Source organism: Paralichthys olivaceus, chromosome 14 (assembly GCF_024713975.1).
Source record: "Paralichthys olivaceus isolate ysfri-2021 chromosome 14, ASM2471397v2, whole genome shotgun sequence".
NCBI classification, from domain to species: domain Eukaryota; kingdom Metazoa; phylum Chordata; class Actinopteri; order Pleuronectiformes; family Paralichthyidae; genus Paralichthys; species Paralichthys olivaceus.
This window is the reverse complement of record NC_091106.1, coordinates 12,618,056-12,641,114: the sequence shown is the minus strand read 5'-3', so window position 1 is coordinate 12,641,114 and position 23,059 is coordinate 12,618,056. Positions and strand designations below refer to the sequence as shown.

General features: G+C 40.6%; 1 protein-coding gene across 1 annotated transcript; it reads right to left on the bottom strand.

Annotated features, from left to right (window-relative positions):
- Positions 1-10,052: 10,052 nt before the first annotated feature.
- cxcl12a (chemokine (C-X-C motif) ligand 12a (stromal cell-derived factor 1)) lies at positions 10,053-17,228 on the bottom strand. Its single transcript, XM_020097935.2, has 4 exons — positions 16,987-17,228; positions 15,349-15,466; positions 14,251-14,334; positions 10,053-12,513 (listed from the first exon to the last, which is right to left on the bottom strand). Exons 1-4 carry the CDS (start codon positions 17,051-17,053, stop codon positions 12,486-12,488), a joined length of 297 nt encoding a protein of 98 aa, XP_019953494.1. The 5' UTR covers positions 17,054-17,228; the 3' UTR covers positions 10,053-12,485.
- Between the last annotated feature and the right edge of the window lie 5,831 nt (positions 17,229-23,059).

Genomic DNA, 23,059 nt, shown 5'->3' with positions numbered 1-23,059 from the left:
AGGAGAAAGCTGTAAGTTCCCATCCTTTGGAGGTCACTCTCTGCTGTGCAATTCCTGGTACAACCTCCGCTTTTTTTTCATGCTGACTCATTTAAAGAAAATCTAATGCTGTGTCTTAATCCTCTGTTGTAACAGGTTTGAGAAGATGCTGGTGGATCATTGTGAAGCATCTTTGCGAGACCAAACACTGAAGTGTTTCCAGATCTCAGGGTCTGAGAGAAGCTGCTGGCCCAGTGTGTGTGTGTGTGTGTATGTGTGTGTGTGTTTGGTAGTGCTGGATATTCCCAACACAAAATGAAACAAGGACAACATCTGAAGCCTGCCAAAGATTCATCCTGAAACTGTGCTTCATTTCCAAAGTTTTTATTCATAACAACTTTAATCCTCATCAGTTTTTAACATGATCCTGAGAATTTCCCACGTACTCTCATTCTGAAAACAACATTGTTGTCCAAGATAGAAATTGAGACCAAAATGTTTTGCAATCTAATCGTCATGAGCTGAAGACCAAACAAAGACGAGTTGGAATTTGCTTTAAGGAGTACTGCTGATAAAAGTTGCCAGACAACCAATTAAGCCATGTGTGTTTCTGTAAACTTAACTTTCTATGGTGAAATATTTATAATCTGTTTCTTATATTCATTTTGTTTAGCAGAATCCTAATATTTACCCTTGAAATAATTTACAAGATATGTTTTGGCCAAGTAGTATGTCTCCATATATTCACAACCTTTTAGCAATTGCCATAAAATTTCATCCAGACATATTCATGGTGTGGAGATGTTGTATCCTGATAATAACTTTTGTGATCCTATGACTTTTTCTCTGTGGCCAACATGAGGTTCACATTTTCAGTGAAATCTATTAACAGCTTTTGGATGGACTGCATTAAAGATTGGCACAAACATTCATATCCACATAAAGATGGACCATAACAACATTACACGTTGGTTAAATGACCAAGTACCTAGAAATTCCCACTGTTCTTTGATCAATAATGAAACAGTTGAAACAATTGACATTTAGTTATTTATTTAGTTATTTTTCTCTCAGAGCTTCGCTGTGCCTCCACAGAGCAGCTGCAATGGCTGCAAACATCTTCTCCATATAGTTCAGGCCTCAACATGCTAATTACTGTGCATTTTTATCATTAGATCAGCAACAAGCACTTCAAAATGGAGCCTGAGAACTCTGATCTCTGAGCTATGCGGGATATGTCATGCTTTACTGGACACAGCTCTGGGAAAAACTTAACAGTTTTATTTGGACTAAAAATCGCACTGGTTTTGACATGAGCGAGCTAAAACGATTTATGATAAACATGTATCTGGAGAAAGTCCATCTTAGGGAAGAAGGAATCATGAAATAGGCTAAGCCCAGTCAGGTAAACTGCTGTAGATCTGCTCTGTTTACTGTTTCTGCTGATTGCGCAACATCATTTGGATTCAGTTTCATATTCAACAGAACCACAGTGTATAAACTGAGACCTAAAGTAATGAGTTTGTAAGAAATAGCACTGAGAGCAATTTCCAGGTCTATCCCGGGGGGGGGACAGCTGTGATAACGTGAATGTAACTTTAAGCATTTTCTGGACCGCAGTGTAATTACTGAACGGGACTGCAATAACTGTTTCACTCTCCAGAGTCAAATTAACGGGCCTGAGAAGGTGTGAGATGCTCTTTCACCTCAGAGGAAATTATACACAATGCAGCCACTCATCTCATTCTCACACACACGCACATTAAGTCACAGTGTTTTTCATATGCTGTATAACACGCATCTCCAAGTCTCTTCAATGCGTTGGTTTATTTCCTGTTTTGTCTGTTTGTCTCACCTTCATAGTTTAATTCAATCACCTATTCTATAAAGAGCAGATGCCCTGTCCTTGTCTTTCTCATATCTGTGTGTCTCTTTAATGTCCATTAAGCATGTTGGAAGTGATTGATGTATGAGGGACAAGCATGTGATTCAACCCGAAGAGCTGCCCTGTCCAACATGGACATCCACTTCATCTTTTCGGAACAACATGTCCTTAAACTTATACATAATGAGCATGTACGGTTAATTATATAAACACATAAAAACAATTTAGTCCATTTTGGTACTTTTGTTCTCACAGATTTAATGATGATGACAAAGATATGCAACACACTCTGTCAGTTCATTTTTCAGACACATAAACAAACCTTCTAGACAGTTGCGCTTCCTTTGATCTGACAAATATTAACCACAGCTTTCACTTGCGCTTCACTCTCATTGTGTTTGAAATTTCATTCACGACTTGTTGACAACAGTCATTTCTAAATTAACTCTTGATGGTTGGATGAGAGTAATAAAAACCCTGCAGGGGGTCGGCGGCAGAAATGAACAAATGTGCGGTGAGCTGAGCATCTAACGCGAGTTTGGAAATGAATGTCACAGCAGTGCTTCTCACAAGGCTCAATGAAACTCCCACCGCTCAGACAGAACCAGAGATTTGTTCACAACAGTGACAATTAGAGGTGGGAGGGGCCCCATGCATGTGTGTGTGTGTGTGTGTGTCAGGAAAGATGGTTGTCGATGTTGACATGATTGTTTGTGTAAGTGGCCATGAAAAGCTGGCAGGGAGTTTGTGGAAAAAGGATATGGCTGCTTGGTGGTAGTTTGACAGAAACACAAATCATTTAGTGAGAGCATTTCTTCACACAGATGAAGGGCTGGAGAGAATTAGATCAATTACGAGTGTTTTAGTTTCTTATGTAGCAATTGGTACAGAGTAGTAGAGCATAGTCGTTTTCATGCTTTCGATTTTGTACAGATGTGCTAATTAAGCCGTTTTCAGACATGAACTCCTGAATATATGTGGAAAATTGGGGCCGGATATTTCCTGACATATTTTAATATATGAAGAACGCAGCAGGAGATTGTCCAGGACAGACAAATATAATATTAATTCATATAATATTAATTCTGCTGTTTTTGTTCACACCACATTGACACCAATCCCCAAAAGCTCTCGAATCTTGTTGTCTATTTAATTTGACTTCTTTATCTGTGTCGTTGACGTTTGTGGCTCCTCTTTTGAGCCTGAGATAATTCTCTTCTTTTGTTTTTGTTTTTTTTCCAGTTTTTCATCCAACACATATTAGAAACATTATAAACACACCCACTCACTCACTGTGAATTTCCAGCAACTGATTCGGACATGTGCCTTCTCACATACAGCCCCTGTGGGAAATCTCAGGAAAATGTGCGGACTTTGGTGCATGTCTGAAAGCAGCTCATTTCTCAAAACTGCTGGAGCTCAGTGGAGTCATAAGTAAAATCTTCTTCTGCTGTTTCTGTTTCTTCTTTCTTTTTCTGCAGAGCCTCTGCTGTCTAGAACTCAGGTCCTGAGATGAGCTCTCTCCGATTCTTGCTCCAAATTAGGCCACAACCATAGGCTCTCATCACTCCAGCTGTGAGGCATGCTAAAGAGAGGACACTGCAGCTCAGTTTAAATTCAGGTGACGTTTTGAGTTGAAGAAGAAACAGCATCACAGTCCAGCCTCTCGTTGCAGGTGGAGAGACGTCATCAGTTACACAGAGAGAGTGAGAGAGAGAGAGAGAGAGAGAGAGAGAGAGTGGGAGATTCACGTTTGCTGGTTCGCCAACTTTGTTCAGATTTCCAAGGCCATTGTGTGTGTGTGTATGTGTGTGTGTGTTTCTGTGTGTGGCATGTATCAAGTTAACAATAAAGAATAATAAAGGGTTATTTGATCCTAGCATTAAAATGGCTTTTTGTCGTCTGCTGAATCTTCTTCCATGACTCGACCAGGGCCTTTGGGTATAAACTTTATTTTTATTTTTTAGAATCCTCAGGTTTTGTTTTGTTGTTTCCAATCTGAACTTTTTAAATATTTATCAATATTTTCCAGTCTGTCAGAACTTACCTAAACCAGTTCAACTTCTTGTTGTGTGTGTTTGTGTGTGTTTGTGTGTGTCTGTGTGCGCGTGCTTGTGTTTAACATATAACATGAAACTCACTATTTGGAGCTCTGACATTAATCCAAACCACATGTGAGTAAAAGATGGGAAAACTAGAAAGCAACCCTCAGATAAAATAAATGAAACTCTTCAGTATAGAAGAACAATTTAGACCTGGTGTTATTATCTGTATTCACATTGTGTTGGTTATATCTGTATAATAATTTTCATAAATGATTATTCATGTTGCAGAGTATAGTATCCATCTCTAAATGTGTCATGTGTCTATGCCTTGTTAACAAAGCTCCAGCTGTTAAATGTCCCCGTTCTTGCCTGTAAGGGCTCTGAATTATGTTCCAGCTCATTTTCATTACATTCATAGATTTTATGGTTTTGTTTGGTCTGTGTGCCAATGTACACATACTTTATACGTGGAAAAGTAAATGGAAATATTTCTTTTTGACAGGGCAGAGTTGTACTGTGCATTTAAGACCCGTCCCGGTATGAAAAACTGCATCCTGATTTGTGAACTTCAACAAAGAGGCCAGAGGAAGAAAAACACTCCTCTGCAGCCTCTTTCAGACAACACTCATGCCAGATCCCTCTCTGTCATGTCCAACGTTTTTTTATCTGGCGTGTTTCAATACAAAAGTTCATCACTCATACTCTTAACCCTGCATGGACGCACTTTATGATTCGTTCAAGCTGGATTAGTCAGAAAGTTGCCCACTGAAACACACATGTTCCAACTGTTTATCTTTGACATTTCAGAAAGAAATGAAATTGAAATACTTCCTTACATTAGCAGGCAGTAGTCAAACACTCCTGGTCTGTACTGGGGACATCATATAACTACAACTGACAAATATTCCTTTATGTATTGTACAATTCGTACCAGATTGATATGGAATTCTTCTCAGTCTGGGTATTAGAAAGCCTTTGTTCTCACTTCTTTGATGTGTTTTATGAAACTGCAGCAGACAACTGGTTTGTCTGTGAGGTTGCGTTCTCAATAGATGTGATTCCAGGGAGGCGTCATTAAATCGGACAGATGGATGGAAACAAATACGCACGGGGCAGATTGCAAGGTGAATGGTCTTTAAAATTCTTTATGTACTCATGGTTTCAGCTTCTCCACGTCACTTCACTTCCATTGAATTTCCTGAGTGCATAAGGAACCAAGGGCAGGTTGTGAAACACCAGAGAGAAGCTGGAGCTGGGATTAGTGTGATATGAGATCATGTTTAGTTTGGACGCTGCAATTCTGGTGCTTCAGCCAGAGTGGCCTTGTTGCTCAGCTTTGAATATGTATTGGCAAAGCATGAAGACGAAACACTACTCCTCTTTTTCTTTTGTGTATGTTGTTGTTCTGGCCAAGCTATTCTGTGTAAGACTGACTAACGAGTAACGATACCACAGAAAATTGTCTCCCCTCTCCTCTAATCTGCAATCAAACTTAGATTAGCAGGCAAATTTAATAAGAACAATCATGCATCACTTTGCCTTTTACACATAACTAAAACATTTTGGATCATTACTGATGCTTAACACAGATAAAACAATGTACTGTACATACTCTGCATTTATTTCATCCATATATATGTAGGTCCTCTGAAAGTTTATGGATACGGACAGAACAGACTAATCAGAGCAGTACCTTTGAAGATCATGGGGGGCAGTGTAGCGCAAGTGAGACGATCATTGAATATGAGAACGAAATCTCAACCATGGCGGGAGCTTTGGCCTCCGTCTTCACAGGTACATTTTCACAACCTCCTCCACTGTCGACATGTCAGAAACTCTTGACTCTGTGCGGCCCTGTAGTGGATGTATTGCTTAACAACTATGCAACATAAAGGACCCATGGAAGTATGAGGGCAGCATCGTTACATCGTTTGAAACCGACTTTTTCTTAAATTAAATTGTGCCGCACCTTCAATGTAGCACTACATTTGGAGAATATATGCTTTTCATTTGGCTAAGTTCTCTGAAATTAAAGTTAGTGAAGTAGTAATCATGAAATTTGAAATTAGGTCAAAGCAACACAACTATGTACCCCTTGCAATGACGACAATCCTAAATTTTTGGGGGTATTGCTTACATCTAAACGCTATTCAGATGTACCCTGGGTAATTTTTCATTTTGCTTCTGGAACACTTCATTGTTTGAGGATGAACAATATTAGTCGATGGCATTAGGCATCAGACCTCCCGGTCTGTCGCATCTGGACAGCGTGCTCAGGCACTGAGTCACACTGCAGCCCGACAGAGGAGTCTCTATAGGGATCGACCTCATGAAGAAAAATGTACTCTGTGGTGCTGGAGATGATGCAAGTACAGTATCATCAGTTTCATCTTCAGATAATGGTGTAATTGTTTCTTTCTTCTCATGGTTAGTCACATTCTCCATGGTCTTTTTTTCTCTCTCTATGGCCGTAACGTGGCACTCAGAGCTCAGTATGGGAACAGATTAAACCGCCAATTCATAGATCAACCAGTTGGGACGTAGGTGATAATCCTGCAAGGAATGGAGATGAAGGGCAGCTCAGTGTGTGATATGTGGGTAAAGTTTAACGCTGGGGGTGTTTTGGTCTCTCTATGGGCCTCCTACTGTCCCCTGAGTATGTGTGTCCTTTGTGTGTCATTCGTACCTAACGTCCATGGTTCGCTGTGGTTATCCAGGACTTGAAAACAGAATTGCACTGGAGGAATGTGTTATTGTGTGGAGTGAAGGCCCCACGTCCTCTGTTGTGCTGTGTGTTCTTCTCTCATTCAAACATCTGTGTGGAGATGGATAGTATTGGAACTCATAACCTCTGCAATATTAGCACATGAAAGGTATAGAGACTGCAGGGGGCCTATTTTAACTGCTCATAGGGGCCCCTCTATTAGCCTCCCATTCACTCTCAAGCAGACACACACATGCCACTGTTATTACACAATGCATATTGGTCACTTTCAATATCCGTCGCAGGAACAAACTCTTCGGTGACGTTCAGCTGAGTAATTTTGTCATAATTATGATTAATGTTCTGGCGGGTCACTGGCAGTGTTAAGGCAATTAATGACACTTGGCGGCCCCCCTCTGCACAATCAACAAGTCATTTACAAATCATTACATGGGACTTTTTGGTGTATGAGTGTGCACTCGTGGAAATGTGCTACAGGTCATCTGATACCAGAACAGCTACAAGTCTGCTAATGTTTCCCTTGGGGAGCATGATTTTGGTGCAGCCGATGCCCCAGGGCAGTGGCCTGCTCTGGGACAAGGGGAGTAAATAACAACACAAGTGGGGAGCAGGAGGAGAATGTGGTTGAGAAAGAGTGGGAGCTGTGGATACACACTTTCCAGATGCACACACGTCAGCCTCTCAGATATTTAAAGTGTTGGTGAAGAAACTCTCTGGATCAGAATTACAGTCACAGTGCAGTTGGTTTATCTCCTGAGTGCTGGAGGTGAGGCAATGACTACATAGCTGTTTTCAGACATACACTAGAAAATGAACCGGAGGGGCTGTATGTCGGTTGCTGCAGATATTCTCTCAGCCCCCTAGTAAAAACTATGAAGACTGTCGGAGTGAGCCCATGTCACAATAGAGCAGGAAATTATGCAGAGGATTCACCGCAAGCAAGTGGGCGCGTTGAAAGCATCTCTAACACACGACTTAAGCAAAACTGAAAAAGAAAACACAGACAAAAAGAAGGAAGCAGAGGAAGATGCCAACCTGGAAAGACAATGAGATTAGAGAGCTTTGGTGATAAACAAAAACATGTGATCTCCACTGCGGAATTTATACATTACAGCCTCCCTCCCATAGACTGTGTATAAAAAGCTCCCTCCTGCAAGCCCGCCGCCCCTCGTCTGAACAATCTGGAGATTTTTCTGTTCTTGTGAATGCGTCTGCCCAGAGATTCTCCTGCTGTGTTGTTCATACATGAAAAGCAAAGTCTGGAGAACACTTGTGCGGATGTTTTCTGGTGTTCTTGTCTGAAAACATCTTTTATTTACTCTGATCAGAAAAAAACTGTATCTGGGAATGGAAAGCTTTCCGGACAGCAGTAAACATTGGTAAAGTATCACATTATTATTATTTAGTTGTCTCTTAGGCTAACGTTTCTACTTTTAGATCTCAATCTTTGTTGAAACAACCCTTCAAACCAGAAAAACCCCAAAGATCAATCAATGCCACATGACAGCTGAGTGTCTGCCTTGCAGTAGCTGACCTGGTGCTCATGGCTAATTGTTGAGGGGGTTAAACAGCAAATGTCAAGTTTCCCTTTGGGGAATCAAATGTTTCCATGCAAAACTAGTCCCAGGTCTCTTATTGATAGGCTCAGGAAATGCTACAGAACTGGATAGACGATTTCTAAACATCCAGCAGAGCAACACCAATACATCATTTCATTACAATGTTTTGCATCATGTGACCTGGGGTAAAAAAGTTTACATCAAGCAAACCAGAATATTTTCACAGAGCAGAAACAAATACAATCAGACATCCAGTGAACCACAAAGTGCTGAATAACACCAGATCTGTGTGCAGTCACATCCTCGTCCTGCCAGTTCAAACAATTCACAAGTTTCAGATTGCAGCTGCACAACAATTGGCCTGATACTTTTCATTTACCTCCAAGAGATTACTGACATGCTGCGCCATTTTACTCCACCGTGGTGAAACCCTGGTGACGAGTAGGTTCCTGCGTTTTGACCACCTAACACGCTCTGCAGGGCAGTTCTCATGATGCCTTGGCTTTTAGGGTGGTGACAATTTAAGGGCCCTGAGACTGCAGTGTGCAGCTGCCAGAGTGGCTGCTGGTAAGCTACAGCAAAGTTAATGGTCATTGAGTAGAGTGAGGAAGTGATGTCACACACACACACACACACACACACACACACACACATTAAAAGTGACCCCAGTTTAACTTTACCACCTTGTAGCTTTTATTAAAAACTCGCCTGGCCGTGGAGAGCAATATTTACTGGGACCTTCTTGAAGTGGCTTTCTATGACCTCTGTTACCCTCTCACGCACACACACGTGCACACACACACACACATTCAATTTTTATATTTTCATGATGAATAACCACTAAGTGGAATTTCACTGGCTGCACATCTGGGAGCCCTTACGCTCCAAGATGGAGGGAACATGCAGTGCTAGTGAAATGAGCACATTTGCTCGACTGGTGTCTTACGTGTCATTCTTTGCATTTCACACAACAAATCTTTATTCATCTGTCAAGGTGTCCATTTTTTTCTGTGACATTGCGGCTGAACTCTAAACCCCAGCTGAGCTTTGAAGGCAACGCTGAATATGAATTTCATATGTCTTGCCCTGTCCATACATTCCTCAGCCTTCCAGCAAACCGGTGCAGTGACGACTGTACAGCTCATGGTGCTGACAAACCTTCAGGTTTCATTATTTTTCACAGCATTAGCACAATTTGAAAACAATATCCTGGTAACACTGACTTTAATGAACATTTTAACAAAGGTCTCTTTTCATAATTGCACTTTTTCGTGGATGTTCCTTGAGTCAGAGGAGGATTACTTGTCTCTCAGGTTTGGTGATGAAGATGTGAAACACAATGGTGTGAAAAGATCTGGGACATGTTCATTTAGGCTCAGTGCCCAGTTGCCCTCAAGCAACGACATGGCACTGAGGAAGATCAGAAGTGTAAATCTGCCAATAAAAAACATTTAATCACGTTGTTCAGTTTCGCTTCAGTAAACTCAGTGTGCAGATGTATTAGTGCTTTAAAACATCTCATTTACTCTGCAAAGCCTCCTGATTAATGGAGACTTCTTTATGTGTTTGCATTAGCTGTTTCTTGTCTCTCAGATGCATCACGTTTTATAGAAATGACTTGGCTTTACTAGCTTTTCAAAGATTTTTTCTTAGCATTTTCCACTGGCAAGTAAATGTTACGTGCACATAAAATATCAAGTTAAACTTTTAACATTGCCTTTTGTTACACATCAGGCTTCATAGGTGCGGTGACGTCACCTGCATTAAGTGGTGTGTGTTGGCAATGATCCCAAGAAAACAATGACTTACGAACTATTACAACTGCTTTTCATTAGTTCAAACCACACATACGTCGGTGATGATTTAGTGGGTAGTAACATATAATTTTATTATCATTATTATACATAGCATTATTATATATAAGATAGAATGCAAATGACACGTGAGCTATTTGTCGTATAAAGTTGAATTGAAATATTCTGCATATTCTAACAAAGATCTTAAATGCTTTACAGTGGTAGAGATGTGAAGCTCTGTCCTTTGTGTGACTGATAAAACTGTCACACACAACAAAAGCTGCTTAATCTTAACATTGCAGGGGAGGAAAGTACGTGTTGCTACCTGCAGATTCCCACAGTGATACCCACATTCAACACAGTTTTACACAATCAGATCATACAGTGATTATACAGTATGTGATTAATTTCCATTCCAAATTGGGACAAATCAATTGCTTTATCTCCTCCTGACTCCGCTTTTTATCATGTTTAAACCGGACTTCAAGGCTGATCAGTAAACATCGCAAAACCGGTTGCGTGCTGCCACTCAGCGCCGTTTATCTCCCCCCCCTTATGTTTCAATCAGCGGACCACATATACTACCGTGCTCCGCCCCACATAATGCCCTCGGAGGGAAGTTAAAAGTTCATCCCTTTTCAGCCCTAATGTTCTCCTAATGGCCGCTTGTTGAGTTAATAGTTAAATCGCAGGCAGGATTGTTGTCCTTGCCTTTCATTTGCCCTTGTGAGTAAAGCTAAACACATGTTCTCACATCAAAGCTTCAGATTTACCCTCTGACCCACTGGTACAGTAAGATTCCTCCAGCTGTGTGTGTTGGCTCTGGAAAAGCCTGTGTTACACTGACTATAAACATGAGGGAGTCCCCAAGCCCAGTGGTGCGCACCAGCGGATAAACGTGTGTACATATATATATTTATGAAAATACTCATAACATACAGCATATATTAAAAGAGTAGCTATAACACTTTAAAAATTTCATTTTTTTTTTCTGACCAAGCGCGTACAAGTTTTACGATAAAACGTCGACTGTTAATGGCTCGATGGTGACAGTACAATTCCTTCATTAAAAATTTTTGCACTGAATATATAAATGCAAAAAGAGTACAAAAATAAAACATTTGTATCATATTCATTTCACATATAAGGAGGAGATTTGGATGAATGGATGAATATATTTCCCTAAATGCAGCTGCACATTCATTGATCAAAAAAAAGAACATAATTGGAAAGAGCAAGATAGACATAAAAATTAAAGACTGAAGACAGAATTTAATGATCAGACTTAGTGAGTAAATTTTTGTTAATACATCAGGTATAAAGTGCGTCGCTATCTGCATGACAGTTGTAGGTAGTCAAATCTTTGTACATGTGTTTGTTATCAGTACTGGTGCTACTTTCTCTGCTTTAGAATAACACAGCCTGAACTATTAAATCTGTAACTGTTTTTCAAATTGCTGTAAACCCTTCTTTCAAATGGACATTCATACTACGAGGTTATTTCAAACAGAGTGCAGATAACTAGTTCATCTTTTTTTGACCCTGACTGTGATTGGTTGACTGACACAGATTAAGGACTCCAGCTTTTTTTGATTTATTGGCTCCAACATTAAACGTACTTGGGTTCCAGATGCTCACGCGTTTCTCTAAGAATGGAAATAAAGCAAGACAGGATCGTATAATCACAGCAACAGACTGGCTCAGGAAATGCTCGGGCCCTTTTTGGCATCCTAATTTCCATCACAAAAACATTGTAATTGCCATTTTTACTAGGATCTTGTATACGCCGTATATAATCATTCCGGGGGTAGCTGGCCCCCGCTGAAATTCCATGCTTGCAGTTAAGTTGAAACATGAAATACAACTCAGCAGCCGGGTTCCTCAGTTTTTAGATGAGAATCCAAACACTCTTGTTGAATAATTTGTACATTTTAAAATCAGAGGCAATCAGAATGACTGGATCCAATGTTTGGGTTAGGATTAGTTAAAATAAATCAGTTTTCTCTCGGCTCAGAAGGCTACAGTTCTCTACTACTTGCAAGTCAGACTTTTGCCTCATATTTGTTGATGAGAAAATCTTCCTCCTGACCTACAACTCTCCCCTTTAAACTCAGACCTGAGGTATAGGTCCTTTACACTAAATGACAGAAAGGCCAGAGGAACGATAGAAATCTCAAAAATAGCTCTTTACTGTTGAAGTCCATTAACAAGAAAGTATATACAATATAGTGAAAAAAACATACACTCACAGATATAATTGCACTTCACACTAATAACATCTATGACCTTTATAAAGTGGTGAGCGTGGTGATGGTGAAAGACGGTGGCGGAGGCTGGTGCATCAGTGGTCACGGTGAAGGGGTCGTAGATTGGTTCCATGCAAATGGCCGCGTCAGCCCGACGGCCGGGGATAAGTGCTGTACAACATACCAGATGATCTCATGATGGGCCAAATCCTCAGTGATGACTCAGGAGGATCTCTGCAGGATTTTTATTTCATTTAGCCTGCTTGTTTTTCTTCATCCTGGAAAAAAGAGGAAAATGTGTTAGGGGTTTGATTTTAATGCAAAATAGATGTGAAGACAACTACGTCAAATCATATTTGGGGCTTGCTATAACACAGTTGGTTGCTTTCTGTCAAATTCATTAAAAACAAAAACATTTGACAAAGGGACAAACAAATAATTTTGCATCATGTGCACTTGGACAAACTCTTGCTGTTAACTTGTAACTAATAAACACCAAGTAAAAATTAATGGGTATTTGTTCAGCCATGACTGGATGCCAAGGTTAGAAAGAAAGTGCCAAAAGTCCGACTTAATATATATTTCTTGTCAAATGAAAGCAGCTGCTTAACGTTTACAAGGCCAACATATTTTGACTTATAATTTTTAAAGATGATTTTATTCTACATTCACATTTATCCAATTACTCAGTCCTCCTTTAGCCTATCGGTTTGTCGGCCATTTCCAACTCCTATGTTTTCATTCAGTTAGCAGCTGCCAAGTTCTAGTTCTAGTTTTAGGAAACTTCTTAGTTAAATTCTGTTAAATGGAAAAAATTATTGTTTGGATAAATCAGGCATCACAAGATGTAATTGTACAGGGGGCTCATTTGCAGCAGCTGCACAGTGATATGCACAGGTTTACAGCAAAAACACTTGATCGTGGGTGGGCCCTTTAAATGTTGACTTTGGTTTAAATGCAGAGACCCATTTCAACTGATTTGAAATAAAGAGTAATTAAGGTTTTGTTTACCAAACTTAAGTGCAGTGTTACAGTCGTGTGCGTTTTTACACATTGTAAATAAATTTGTCCCTAATTGGAAACACATAAGGCCTGATCCATTGTGAATGAGCGCCATCGACTCTCTACATGACCTGTTTTGTTATGCAGACGACTGTTGACACCTTGTCGAGTCAACGCTTCACAATCAGACTCGAGACAGACCGTCTGACTGCAGAACTGTGGGCGGATCAGTCTGCAGGCGCTGAGCGTGCACGTTAGGAGCTGGAGCGTGGAGGACTGATGAGCATTCTGCATTCATTGTTTCTTCACATGGTTAGCTCAGTTTTTCACTAATCTTTATCTACTTCCAGGTCACAGGACACAGTCTGTTTTATCTGGCCACTGAGGGGGTCAGTATATAAATGCACAGATTTAAGAATGGAAACTGGATCCCTCTATAAACTTTACGGTGCCAAGGGTTTTTCAGAAAAGTGTCTAGTTCTTCAGGGCAGGAAGGAGACAGTTAACATTGGCGTTGACTTTTGGATGTTTAGCTGCTTTAATGTCCATGAGGACTGTATTTCTATAAAGTTGCACTATTTTTCCCATCATCTTGTGTCATATTAAAAGTAAATCTCTTTACAAGTGTATATTCAGTAAAACTGCATTTTCAGATAAGTGACATGTATTAACATGGTTGATTACTTTGAGAACAAATTAAATGTGATATCATCCACATCAAACCCACAGTTTGTGTGTGAAAGTGGAATCCACCTCTAGTCCCACTTGATCATGTATCAGCATGTTACCATTTACGATACAAGTTGGGCAATCATGAGCTGTCACTCTCACAATGGTCCATTGATAGATGGCCAAATGCGCATATGCAGTTTTTGCGTCCTTGCACTGCTTAACTTTAAATGTCTATAGAGTGGAAGTGATCTTGTAGCGCTTCAGACGAGTTGTCCGAAGACAACAGGAGCATTTGTTGCTGCAAGCACACAATCCACACAATCTGATTTATGCACACTCACTTGTTGATAGCGTTCCTCAGGTACTGCTGAAGCCAGCGGATCTCTGGGTTCACACACACCTCTTTGTTTGACTTCAGCCTGGCACTGATCAGAAAAAAAGAAAAGTTTCTCACATTATAGCAGAGCTGAAGATGAAAGGGCGAATCACTCAGCGTGACACTATGTCGACACGCTGTTATCAATGAGCCTGAATTAACACCACCTCGCCACTTCGACACATATGGAAGCTTTTTCACGGGAGTGTATCAAAGTTTGATAATGACCAATGACTCTTCCCCGTGTTTGTAAAGCTGTTGCATTTATTCATGTGTAACGTGTGTGCATTCAGCCACTATCTCTCAAAGATCAGCCCTGTTTGAGCGACCTAATTAATGTGCAGTAAAATGTGAGTACATGAAGGCTGAGGAGTCAATCCATCAACCTATGGCTGCAGGCTACGTTCTAAATCCAGCACACCCCAGTGGTTATTTACAGAAAGGGTTAAGACGGGATCATATTTCTCCATGTTGACATCCTGTTTTTCCCCAAAATCTGTTTAACACTTTCCCTATATGTGTAGTTGTTAAACCTCCCAGTTTTATTTCCTACTCGTTACTTTTAATTTCCTGTCCATTCTAATCAACCACATTGTGCTGATGCTGCTGCAAACTCCCATCTGTGAATTCAGCCTGTACAGGCCAAAACAATGAATGGGATTAGACCCAAAGTTTGTAAGCACAGTATGCAGAGGGAACACTGTGTGACAAGCAAATGAGAAGCACACCTAATTAGAGAACCCGCAACTCTCGCTTTCATGCTGAAAACAAAACTGCATCCAATTTCCACCTTTCTTAGACGGAGCACTTCCTGTGGATGTGACAGTAAAAATGTCCTGCTTTCTGTGGATGTGAGCGAGGCCGAGTGACAGAGGGGCGTGTGTATGTACACACACATTCACAACTCCTTTCTCTAACCTGCCACCTCTCTGAGATTGATGGTGAGAAATGTCCAACGAGGAGGGACCCTGTCTGATTTTTAAGTGCTGGAATAGAAAGCATGCACCTCTGCGTGCTTGTGTGAGCGCCACACATTGATATCAACTTGAAAAACAATACTCACATGACTTGGAAGGGGCAGTTGGGCGTATGGATGAACCTGAGCTCTCGGATGTAGCTCCGTGGAAGGTTGTTAACTGTCGAGCGGCAGAAGCATCTCTCCACCAGGCTGATGGGTTTCGCTGAGAGACAAAGAAGTGATTTAAGTATCAAGTTAGCATTATTATTATTTCAACAATCAAATTAGGTGAAAATGTAATGATGTAGTGAGCAAATAAATCTATATTCCACATTATCTTTGACAGTTGCATGCAGAACCACTACAATTCTTCAGAAATGTGTCCATAAATCCAAACAGCCCGCACACTGCACAGCTGTCAGATTTACCCATTCATCTGGGGTTAGCTCATGCTGGAGCCAACAATTCAATCAAAATCACACATTTAAATTTTCTCTCTTTTTCCTCATCCTAGTCGGGGTTACGGACAGAGGATGCTGAACCTTGTACAGATTGTAAAGCCCTATATGAGACACATTGCAATTTGTGATTATGGGTAATACAAAAAAAATTACTGATTTCTTTCCTTCTTTCTGCAGATTTGCACAGAAACATTTTTTTAAATTTATATCAGCACTTGTAGATCCCACTCACACTAAAATCCTTTCAGTCATATACACAACTTTGTGGTCCTTATAAATTCCATCATGAATGTTCATAGTTTCCATCACAACCTCAGCTTTCAGGTTTGTACACAGTTGAGTGATGTGGAAAAATAAATAGGATTATGCTTTCTTTTCTTTACTGTCTTTTTGAGAAACCCACAGTTTACATCAGCGAAAATCAAACATAAAATTAAAAAGCTATACTACATTTTTGGAGGAGGTAAATCAGGACAAGAATGTCCTTGTCAGAAAGTGTTTTAAAGTGATGGAGGGCAGGAGGTCTCACTAACAGATGGTCAGAAGTAGATTAAACTCGATGCTAATGATTTATTTTACACCTGGTCTAAATCTATTACCATAATAAAAGCAGCGACACCTTCAAGTTGTGTGACTGGAGTCGCTGTGAAGACTACCCGGGTCTTTGTCTTACTGCTGCCTCATTTGCGCGTAATGAAAACAAAGAGCCGAACAAATACACACGTTGATCTGTGAAGGTGAATTTCATTTAAAGCAAAGAGGAAAACACATGTGCAGCCAGTTGTTTATGTTTTCCCCTCCGAACAATAAGCTCACTCACATTAATCAAATCTGTTAATGATAATTAAAAAAAGAAACCAAAAAAACCAAGAAGAATGTTGAATTAAAATGCAATTATCATATAAATAGAATTTGGGATTTTAAACTTAGTTGTCTAAAAATTGTATCGACGTAGGTGTCACTTAAATTTAAATTATATAAACAATTGTATAATGGGAAGCATAGTATAATAATTACAAAAGTTCATTATGGTTTTAATTAAGTACAAAAAGTTAACAGTTGTGAAATGGACATTCCTTTCCAGTTGTGCATTTTTACGCATACTTTCATGCATTTTTGCCACGTGAATAGAAATTAAACGAAATTCAGTCTTTCCAGGGAAACAACTAAAATACAATTTTACAAATTGCAGATAATCCTGTTGTTATTTTACATCGACAGCAGCAAATAAAAGTTTAAATAAAGCGGATCAACAAGCGAAACAGCAAAACCATGTCCTTACCTTGAGCTGGAGGCGCATATGTCACCACAGTGAGCGCAGCCACGAGAGCCAACACTTTCACATCCATTCTGAATTAATGCCGCTGAGAGTTGGTCTGTTCTCAGTAAAGTCCAGAGGAGATGTGTCTGATGGGACCACGCTGCTGGGGACTTTAGTTAAACGCCAGTGTCAAACCACCCAGGAGAAAACAGCTTCTCTTCCTGGACGACAAAATAAAAGCCCAAATGGCTCATGCCTTGTTGAAACCTGATACTAAAGGAGAGATAAAACGTAGAAAATGACAAATAAAAAAAAATTGATTCAAATACAAAAAGTATATATTTTATACTATATCAGCAATAATTGACTTTATTTTCACAGCGTTTTATTTGTTGATGCTCTTATTTTGTAAAACCATTTTCTTGTTTCCTGTTTCATTGGGGGGATTTCAGTGAGTCTTGACCAGGCAGCCAAGTTACGCACAGCGCTCAATAGAAACGCATCAAACCATCAATCACACACACACACACACACACACACACACACACACACACACACACACACACACACACACACACACACACACACAGCAAATTTAGCAGAGCTGTGATGTGGAATATTTTTGGCCAGCAAACTTCACAAGAAACCAATTTCATTTCATTTTTATGGATGTGCTTGTTTTATTATTTTACTTAAAGTCATCTAATAAGAAACACATCATTTGCCCACCAGGCAAACTCTGGACAGAGTTTTCTCAGCTCTCCATGCTCCTCGTGGCTGTTTCTGAGGCTATGAAAAGAAACAGGAGACCTTTTAATGCACGTGTTTGTTTTTAGTCACGGTCTGTCTTCTCGGGGGCTTCATTGGCTAAAATTAATTAAAAGCCAAAAGTGTAACAGGAGATGACTCACACCAGCATCAAGTGTTCAGTTACATTGATGGTTCCAGTTAATAGACAGTGGAGATGTAGACACACACACACACACACACACACACACACACACACACACACACACACACACACCACAACACACAGTTTTACTCTTTCATGGAACGGAGTAAAACTCATCTCAGTTTCAGTGAATCACAAAACAATTGCCTTTATGAAGCCTGCTGAGCATTTCCAATGTGTGTGTGTGTGTGTGAGAGAGAGTGTGTGCACCCTCACTGTTGTGTTTGCGGGTATTATTAGCGTATTTAACAGGATGCAGATGTGAAGTCAGTTTCCAGACATTTGGCTTTCATCTTCCAGAGCAAACACCCCAGTGTACATGTGTGTGTGTGCTATATGAGTAAAAGTGTCATTTCAGTGTGTGTGTGTGTGTGTGTGTGTGCATGTGTGTGTGTGTATGTGCATGTCAGAAGTTTATCCTAAACCATAAACAAGTCTTGCTTCGTTACCTGAAATATTTTCTGTATAAATATTTGTTTCAGCCAAATGCACACAGGAGTAGTTCCACAGAAATGACTAAAACCAAGAAACAATAATGGTGAAAAGTGAGATGAGGGATCTGGAACTGTTTGCCGTCTCTGCTGGTCATTGAGTCATGTGTGATAAGAACCAATCAGGAAGCATATGTTGGTGACGGCATCATCATTTCCAAACGTCTCCATTGTAGGCGCTCAAATTATCTGGAGTAGTGTGAAGTGGGTGTGACCTTTGCAACATTGACGCATTTTAAAACTGAAACGTAGAAGTGTGAAAGTAGCCTGGGTATATTCTGAAATCCCTTTACTCTGCGGATAGCAAAAGCTTGCACCTGCAGGGTCAGGATGTATTTTGCATGCACAGAGCTACATTAATAATGTGCATAAGTGGTTGTTTTTTTCTTTTCATTTATTGGAGACATATTCTCACATCATACAGCTGTGGGAAAGCAAACCACCTGTTGACAGCACACTTTATCATGGAAATGAGTGAGAAATAGAAAAGGGTACTTCAAGGAGAATAGCAGAGTTTTGCGCTCGTGATTTACTACATCTTGCCACCATCATGAAAGTAAAGTAGCCTACACACATAATTATACACACAATACGTCTCCCGTGGCGGGATCATCAATGTTAATTATGAAGTGATTTCACAATTTAAACTCATGTGTTAGTCAGTGCATGTTTATCATTTGGCGTCTGATGTTTCTGCTCCATACTGTGCCGACAGTTTGGATGTCAGTTGTTATAGATGACGCCATGGAGACCAGACGGAGCAGAGGAGCATCAGCTGACAGCTCAATGGACACATATTGACTTCTCTCACAGACCACAAAGGCTGTCGAGTGTGTGTGTGTGCGTGTGTGTGTGTGTGTGTGTGAGAGACAGACTGAGAAAGAGAAAGGCAGAACAAGCAAAGGGGTGAAGAGCGCAGCATAAACGCTCATGTATTTGAGTAAGGGTCTCTCAGCTGGGAGTGAAAGGTGACTTCAGAGGGTTCACAACAGCTCCTCAACCTGCCCGCTCTCACACAGGATGCCTGGCATGTCTTTGCAATACACACCCCACGTCCTCTCCTCTGCTCCCTTCCCAAACCTGTGTGAGCCTGCACACAAACAACTAACGTGTGCAGTGCGGTTTGCGCAAGCACAAACCCCCAAATGGAACTAATTTGTCTTGAACAAACACACATGCACACACACACACACACAAGATATGTGATAGATATAAATGGGGGCCATCCTGCGACATGTCATGGGAGAGAAGTCAGAGCACATCCAAGTATTTCAACATTTCTGCCGCAATCAGTGAGATTTACTTTCCTCTGCTGAGGTGAATGGACTGTAGTGGTGTGGTTACATAAGCAGATTTGGCAGCACATCTTCTTGCCCAATTGTTTCATTCTTTGTTGCTTTTACAAGTTCATGTTCTGCATCTTCCCACAATAAAGCACTCTCGTTACCAGGAATCCTTCAAATGAAAGTACCACCCGGAGTATTGTTTTTACACCAAGAAGATTATTGTTTTTTCAGTAAGCATGTGTGTTTCCAAGATGTCTTTCCTTTGTGCATGGGGGTGATTTGCATGCACAGTATGTGCTACCTGTTTGCTCACACCTGTCTGGTGTATGTGATTTGTGGTGCAGGGTTCTGTGGGCCATCTGTCTGTTTTGGGAGGTCTAGCTCCAGGGGTCCATCTCCTGCTCTCTGCCTGAGTAATTTCTTACTGTACGCTTAAAGAACAGTGAAAGTGCTTTTTTGACCGCTAGTGTAAATCACTTGTCTGGTTTTCCTCTGAAGCTCCGAAGGCATAGCAGGTTTCCTCCACCTTTTTTTAGGACTTTGAAAAACCTTGAAAATGTTTTAGACAAGCCAAACCATTTTTCTGTTTCTATATTTTCTGTCTGTTTCACCTTCCTTGCCAATTGTTTTTGAATTTGCTTTATGGGCATTGCATGTTAATACATGAGTGATGACAAAGCAAAAGAATAGGCGTTTGCGGAAACCTGGTGTGTATTCTTCTAGTTGTGGATTTTAGTTTTCCGTGTACTTTCTTTACGCATTATACTGATAGCTAGCATGGCACATTAGCATGAAAATGGTGAGTGTCGTGTGCACAAAACTGTGATTATTGTCATCACACCCAGACAGAGCATATTCTATACTCTCCTGTTAAGTTTGATTCAAGAGTTGATATGTATGTTGCATTTTTTCACCTATTTTTGTCAGACCTTGTATTTTGAGATGACCCCTGACATCCAATTCAACATATAAATCCCAACTGCACACATCATCATGTAGTTTCATAACAGTAACTACCCATTTCCAATCAATCTCCATTCAGTCCACCATGACTTAGACAAACCATGAATCCTTCACATGCCAATAGTCTGTGAAACATTCCTTAACTACTATTCACCTAAAAGAGACCTTGTGACCCAGGGGGGCAGGGGTATGGATGGTTGAACTTATTATGGTGGAGTGGCCAGTTTTCCATAGATCAGACTTTGGTTTGAGGAGGTACAGGCAACTGGTCCCAGTGGGGGATCTGCCACTGCTCCATTGAGGCTCTGTGGGTCTCGGGGTCTGCTGGCCGAGCCTTTGTCTGGTTTCCTCTACATCCTCCAGAGAATCACGAGCCCTGTGCCTTCACACCGACATATGGACCACCTCAATGGCCTGTCAACAAAGTCTTTAGCCATAGATGTCGAGTCAAAGAAGACACAATGCTTTGGACAATAGCCTTATAATCACTTGTGGGTTTCAAGCTCCTGCAAATACAGACATTACAAGACATTTCCTGCCTCAGTTTATGTGCTTGTTTTATGTGCTCTAATTAAACCTCCAGGTCAAATATCATGGCACAATTTCTCTCAGTTTCCTGGAAAAAGTCTTATCTTCTATTCTTAGCTGGCACTGTCTCCACAGTTCCCCGCAGCCATTGCTAATTCTTTCCCTCTAATATCAGAACACCGGAAAATGGCCTTTCTCTGGACTTTACCTTTCAAACATGAAGAATTCATCTGGAAATTCCCTGAGTCAGACAGGTTCACAACAATGGGAAAATGTTGGGAGGGGCAGCCTAGGCAGGACATGACATTAATTCCACTACACAAATCTCCAAGTTGACATCTTCTACATGTTTTACAATATACACATATTTGTAATCTTTTTGTTTTATTTTGGGGTTTGTTTGTTTTTTGTTTATTGCACAATTGAAATGTCATTGCAATGAATTATCTGGACAATATCCTGCTGTGTTCACACATGGGCTCACTCAGACATACTGCAGAGTTTTTACAAGGGGGATGGCAGGAATTTAACTCCACATAATGTCCAGATCAACCGACTTGGACATTTGCAATCCCACATACAGCACCTCTGGGAAATTTCATGTGAGTATCCCAAGTTCCGTGCATGTCTGAAAACAGCATATGATTTAGTAGTGTCAACTTTTGTGAACCACATAAGATTACATTTTCAACCAAGATCCTTTTTCACTTGCCGTGCACAAAATCATTATATTGTTACTTCAGGCAAGACACAATGAGCTGATGGCATATTAATACCAAACAGAAGAGTAAGGTTTTGTCTTTTGATGATGAAAAAAGAAAGGTGTTTCCCCAGGAACTCAAGGGATTTTACATTACACTATAAAGTTGGATGAAAACCAAATGCCAGTTGTGCTACTTTTATGGTTTCAGCTGTGAGCTTATGCCGGAATCGAACCACATGAACCACAGCTGGTGTGGAGCTTGCCGGTAAAGTACGTTGGAAGATCCGTAGGGTTTGACACCTGGCTCTGTCCAGCCACGGGAACAAAAACCCCTCAGCTGCCTCTGTGATGTTGCCCAGGAGGGAGAAACAGACAACGCATGGTAACACTGCTGAATCCTCGTTTTGAAGTCGAGATGATCTACCGTCGTTGTGCAGGCAGGTTATTGTAAATCTAAGGAATGCTGTAGCGATATGATCATCAATATACTTTAGGTTTGTTAATGAGTTTAGCAACTTGTGATTCACTCTTCTTAGAAAAAAGATAAGTCTGCAAATTTGAAGTTAACAGCATACGTTTACAGAAGTTTCCCAATTTTGCATAAGCTGGAAGCTGTGAACCTTGAACTTGTATATAGACACGTCCGTCCACATGGTTGTTACAGTGGGGCAACCGTTTTCATAAACACCCGCTAAATACAAGGACAGATACACATACGCAAACACACATTTTCTCACAAGCAAAGACTCCTGCTGTTTATTTTGTCACTGAAACTAAAAAAACCACAACACAAACAATATGGCCCTGTGCTTTACTCCCGACCACATGTTTAATCGCTGACAAAGGCACTGACACACAATCCCTTACCCCGTTATTCCCCTCTGTCTTTTTCCTACTCCTCTTTTGTTTCCTTTTGCTTCTTTGGATATCAGATTATTCAAAGATCCATCACACAGTTGATGTTTTTGGCTGCGCCTTAAACCCTGATCCATTTGGGTGATAAAACAAATGACTCTTAAAAAGACACATGGAGCCTGTTAATGTTTCATTATTCATGCCTAAGTGTCGAATATTATTCTGCTCATTGATCCTTTCTGTCATCAGGCTGGTATGTGGCCATGCAATATTTCTGAGAGATGCTGAAACAGGTGAGGAGGTTCCCGAAACAGCT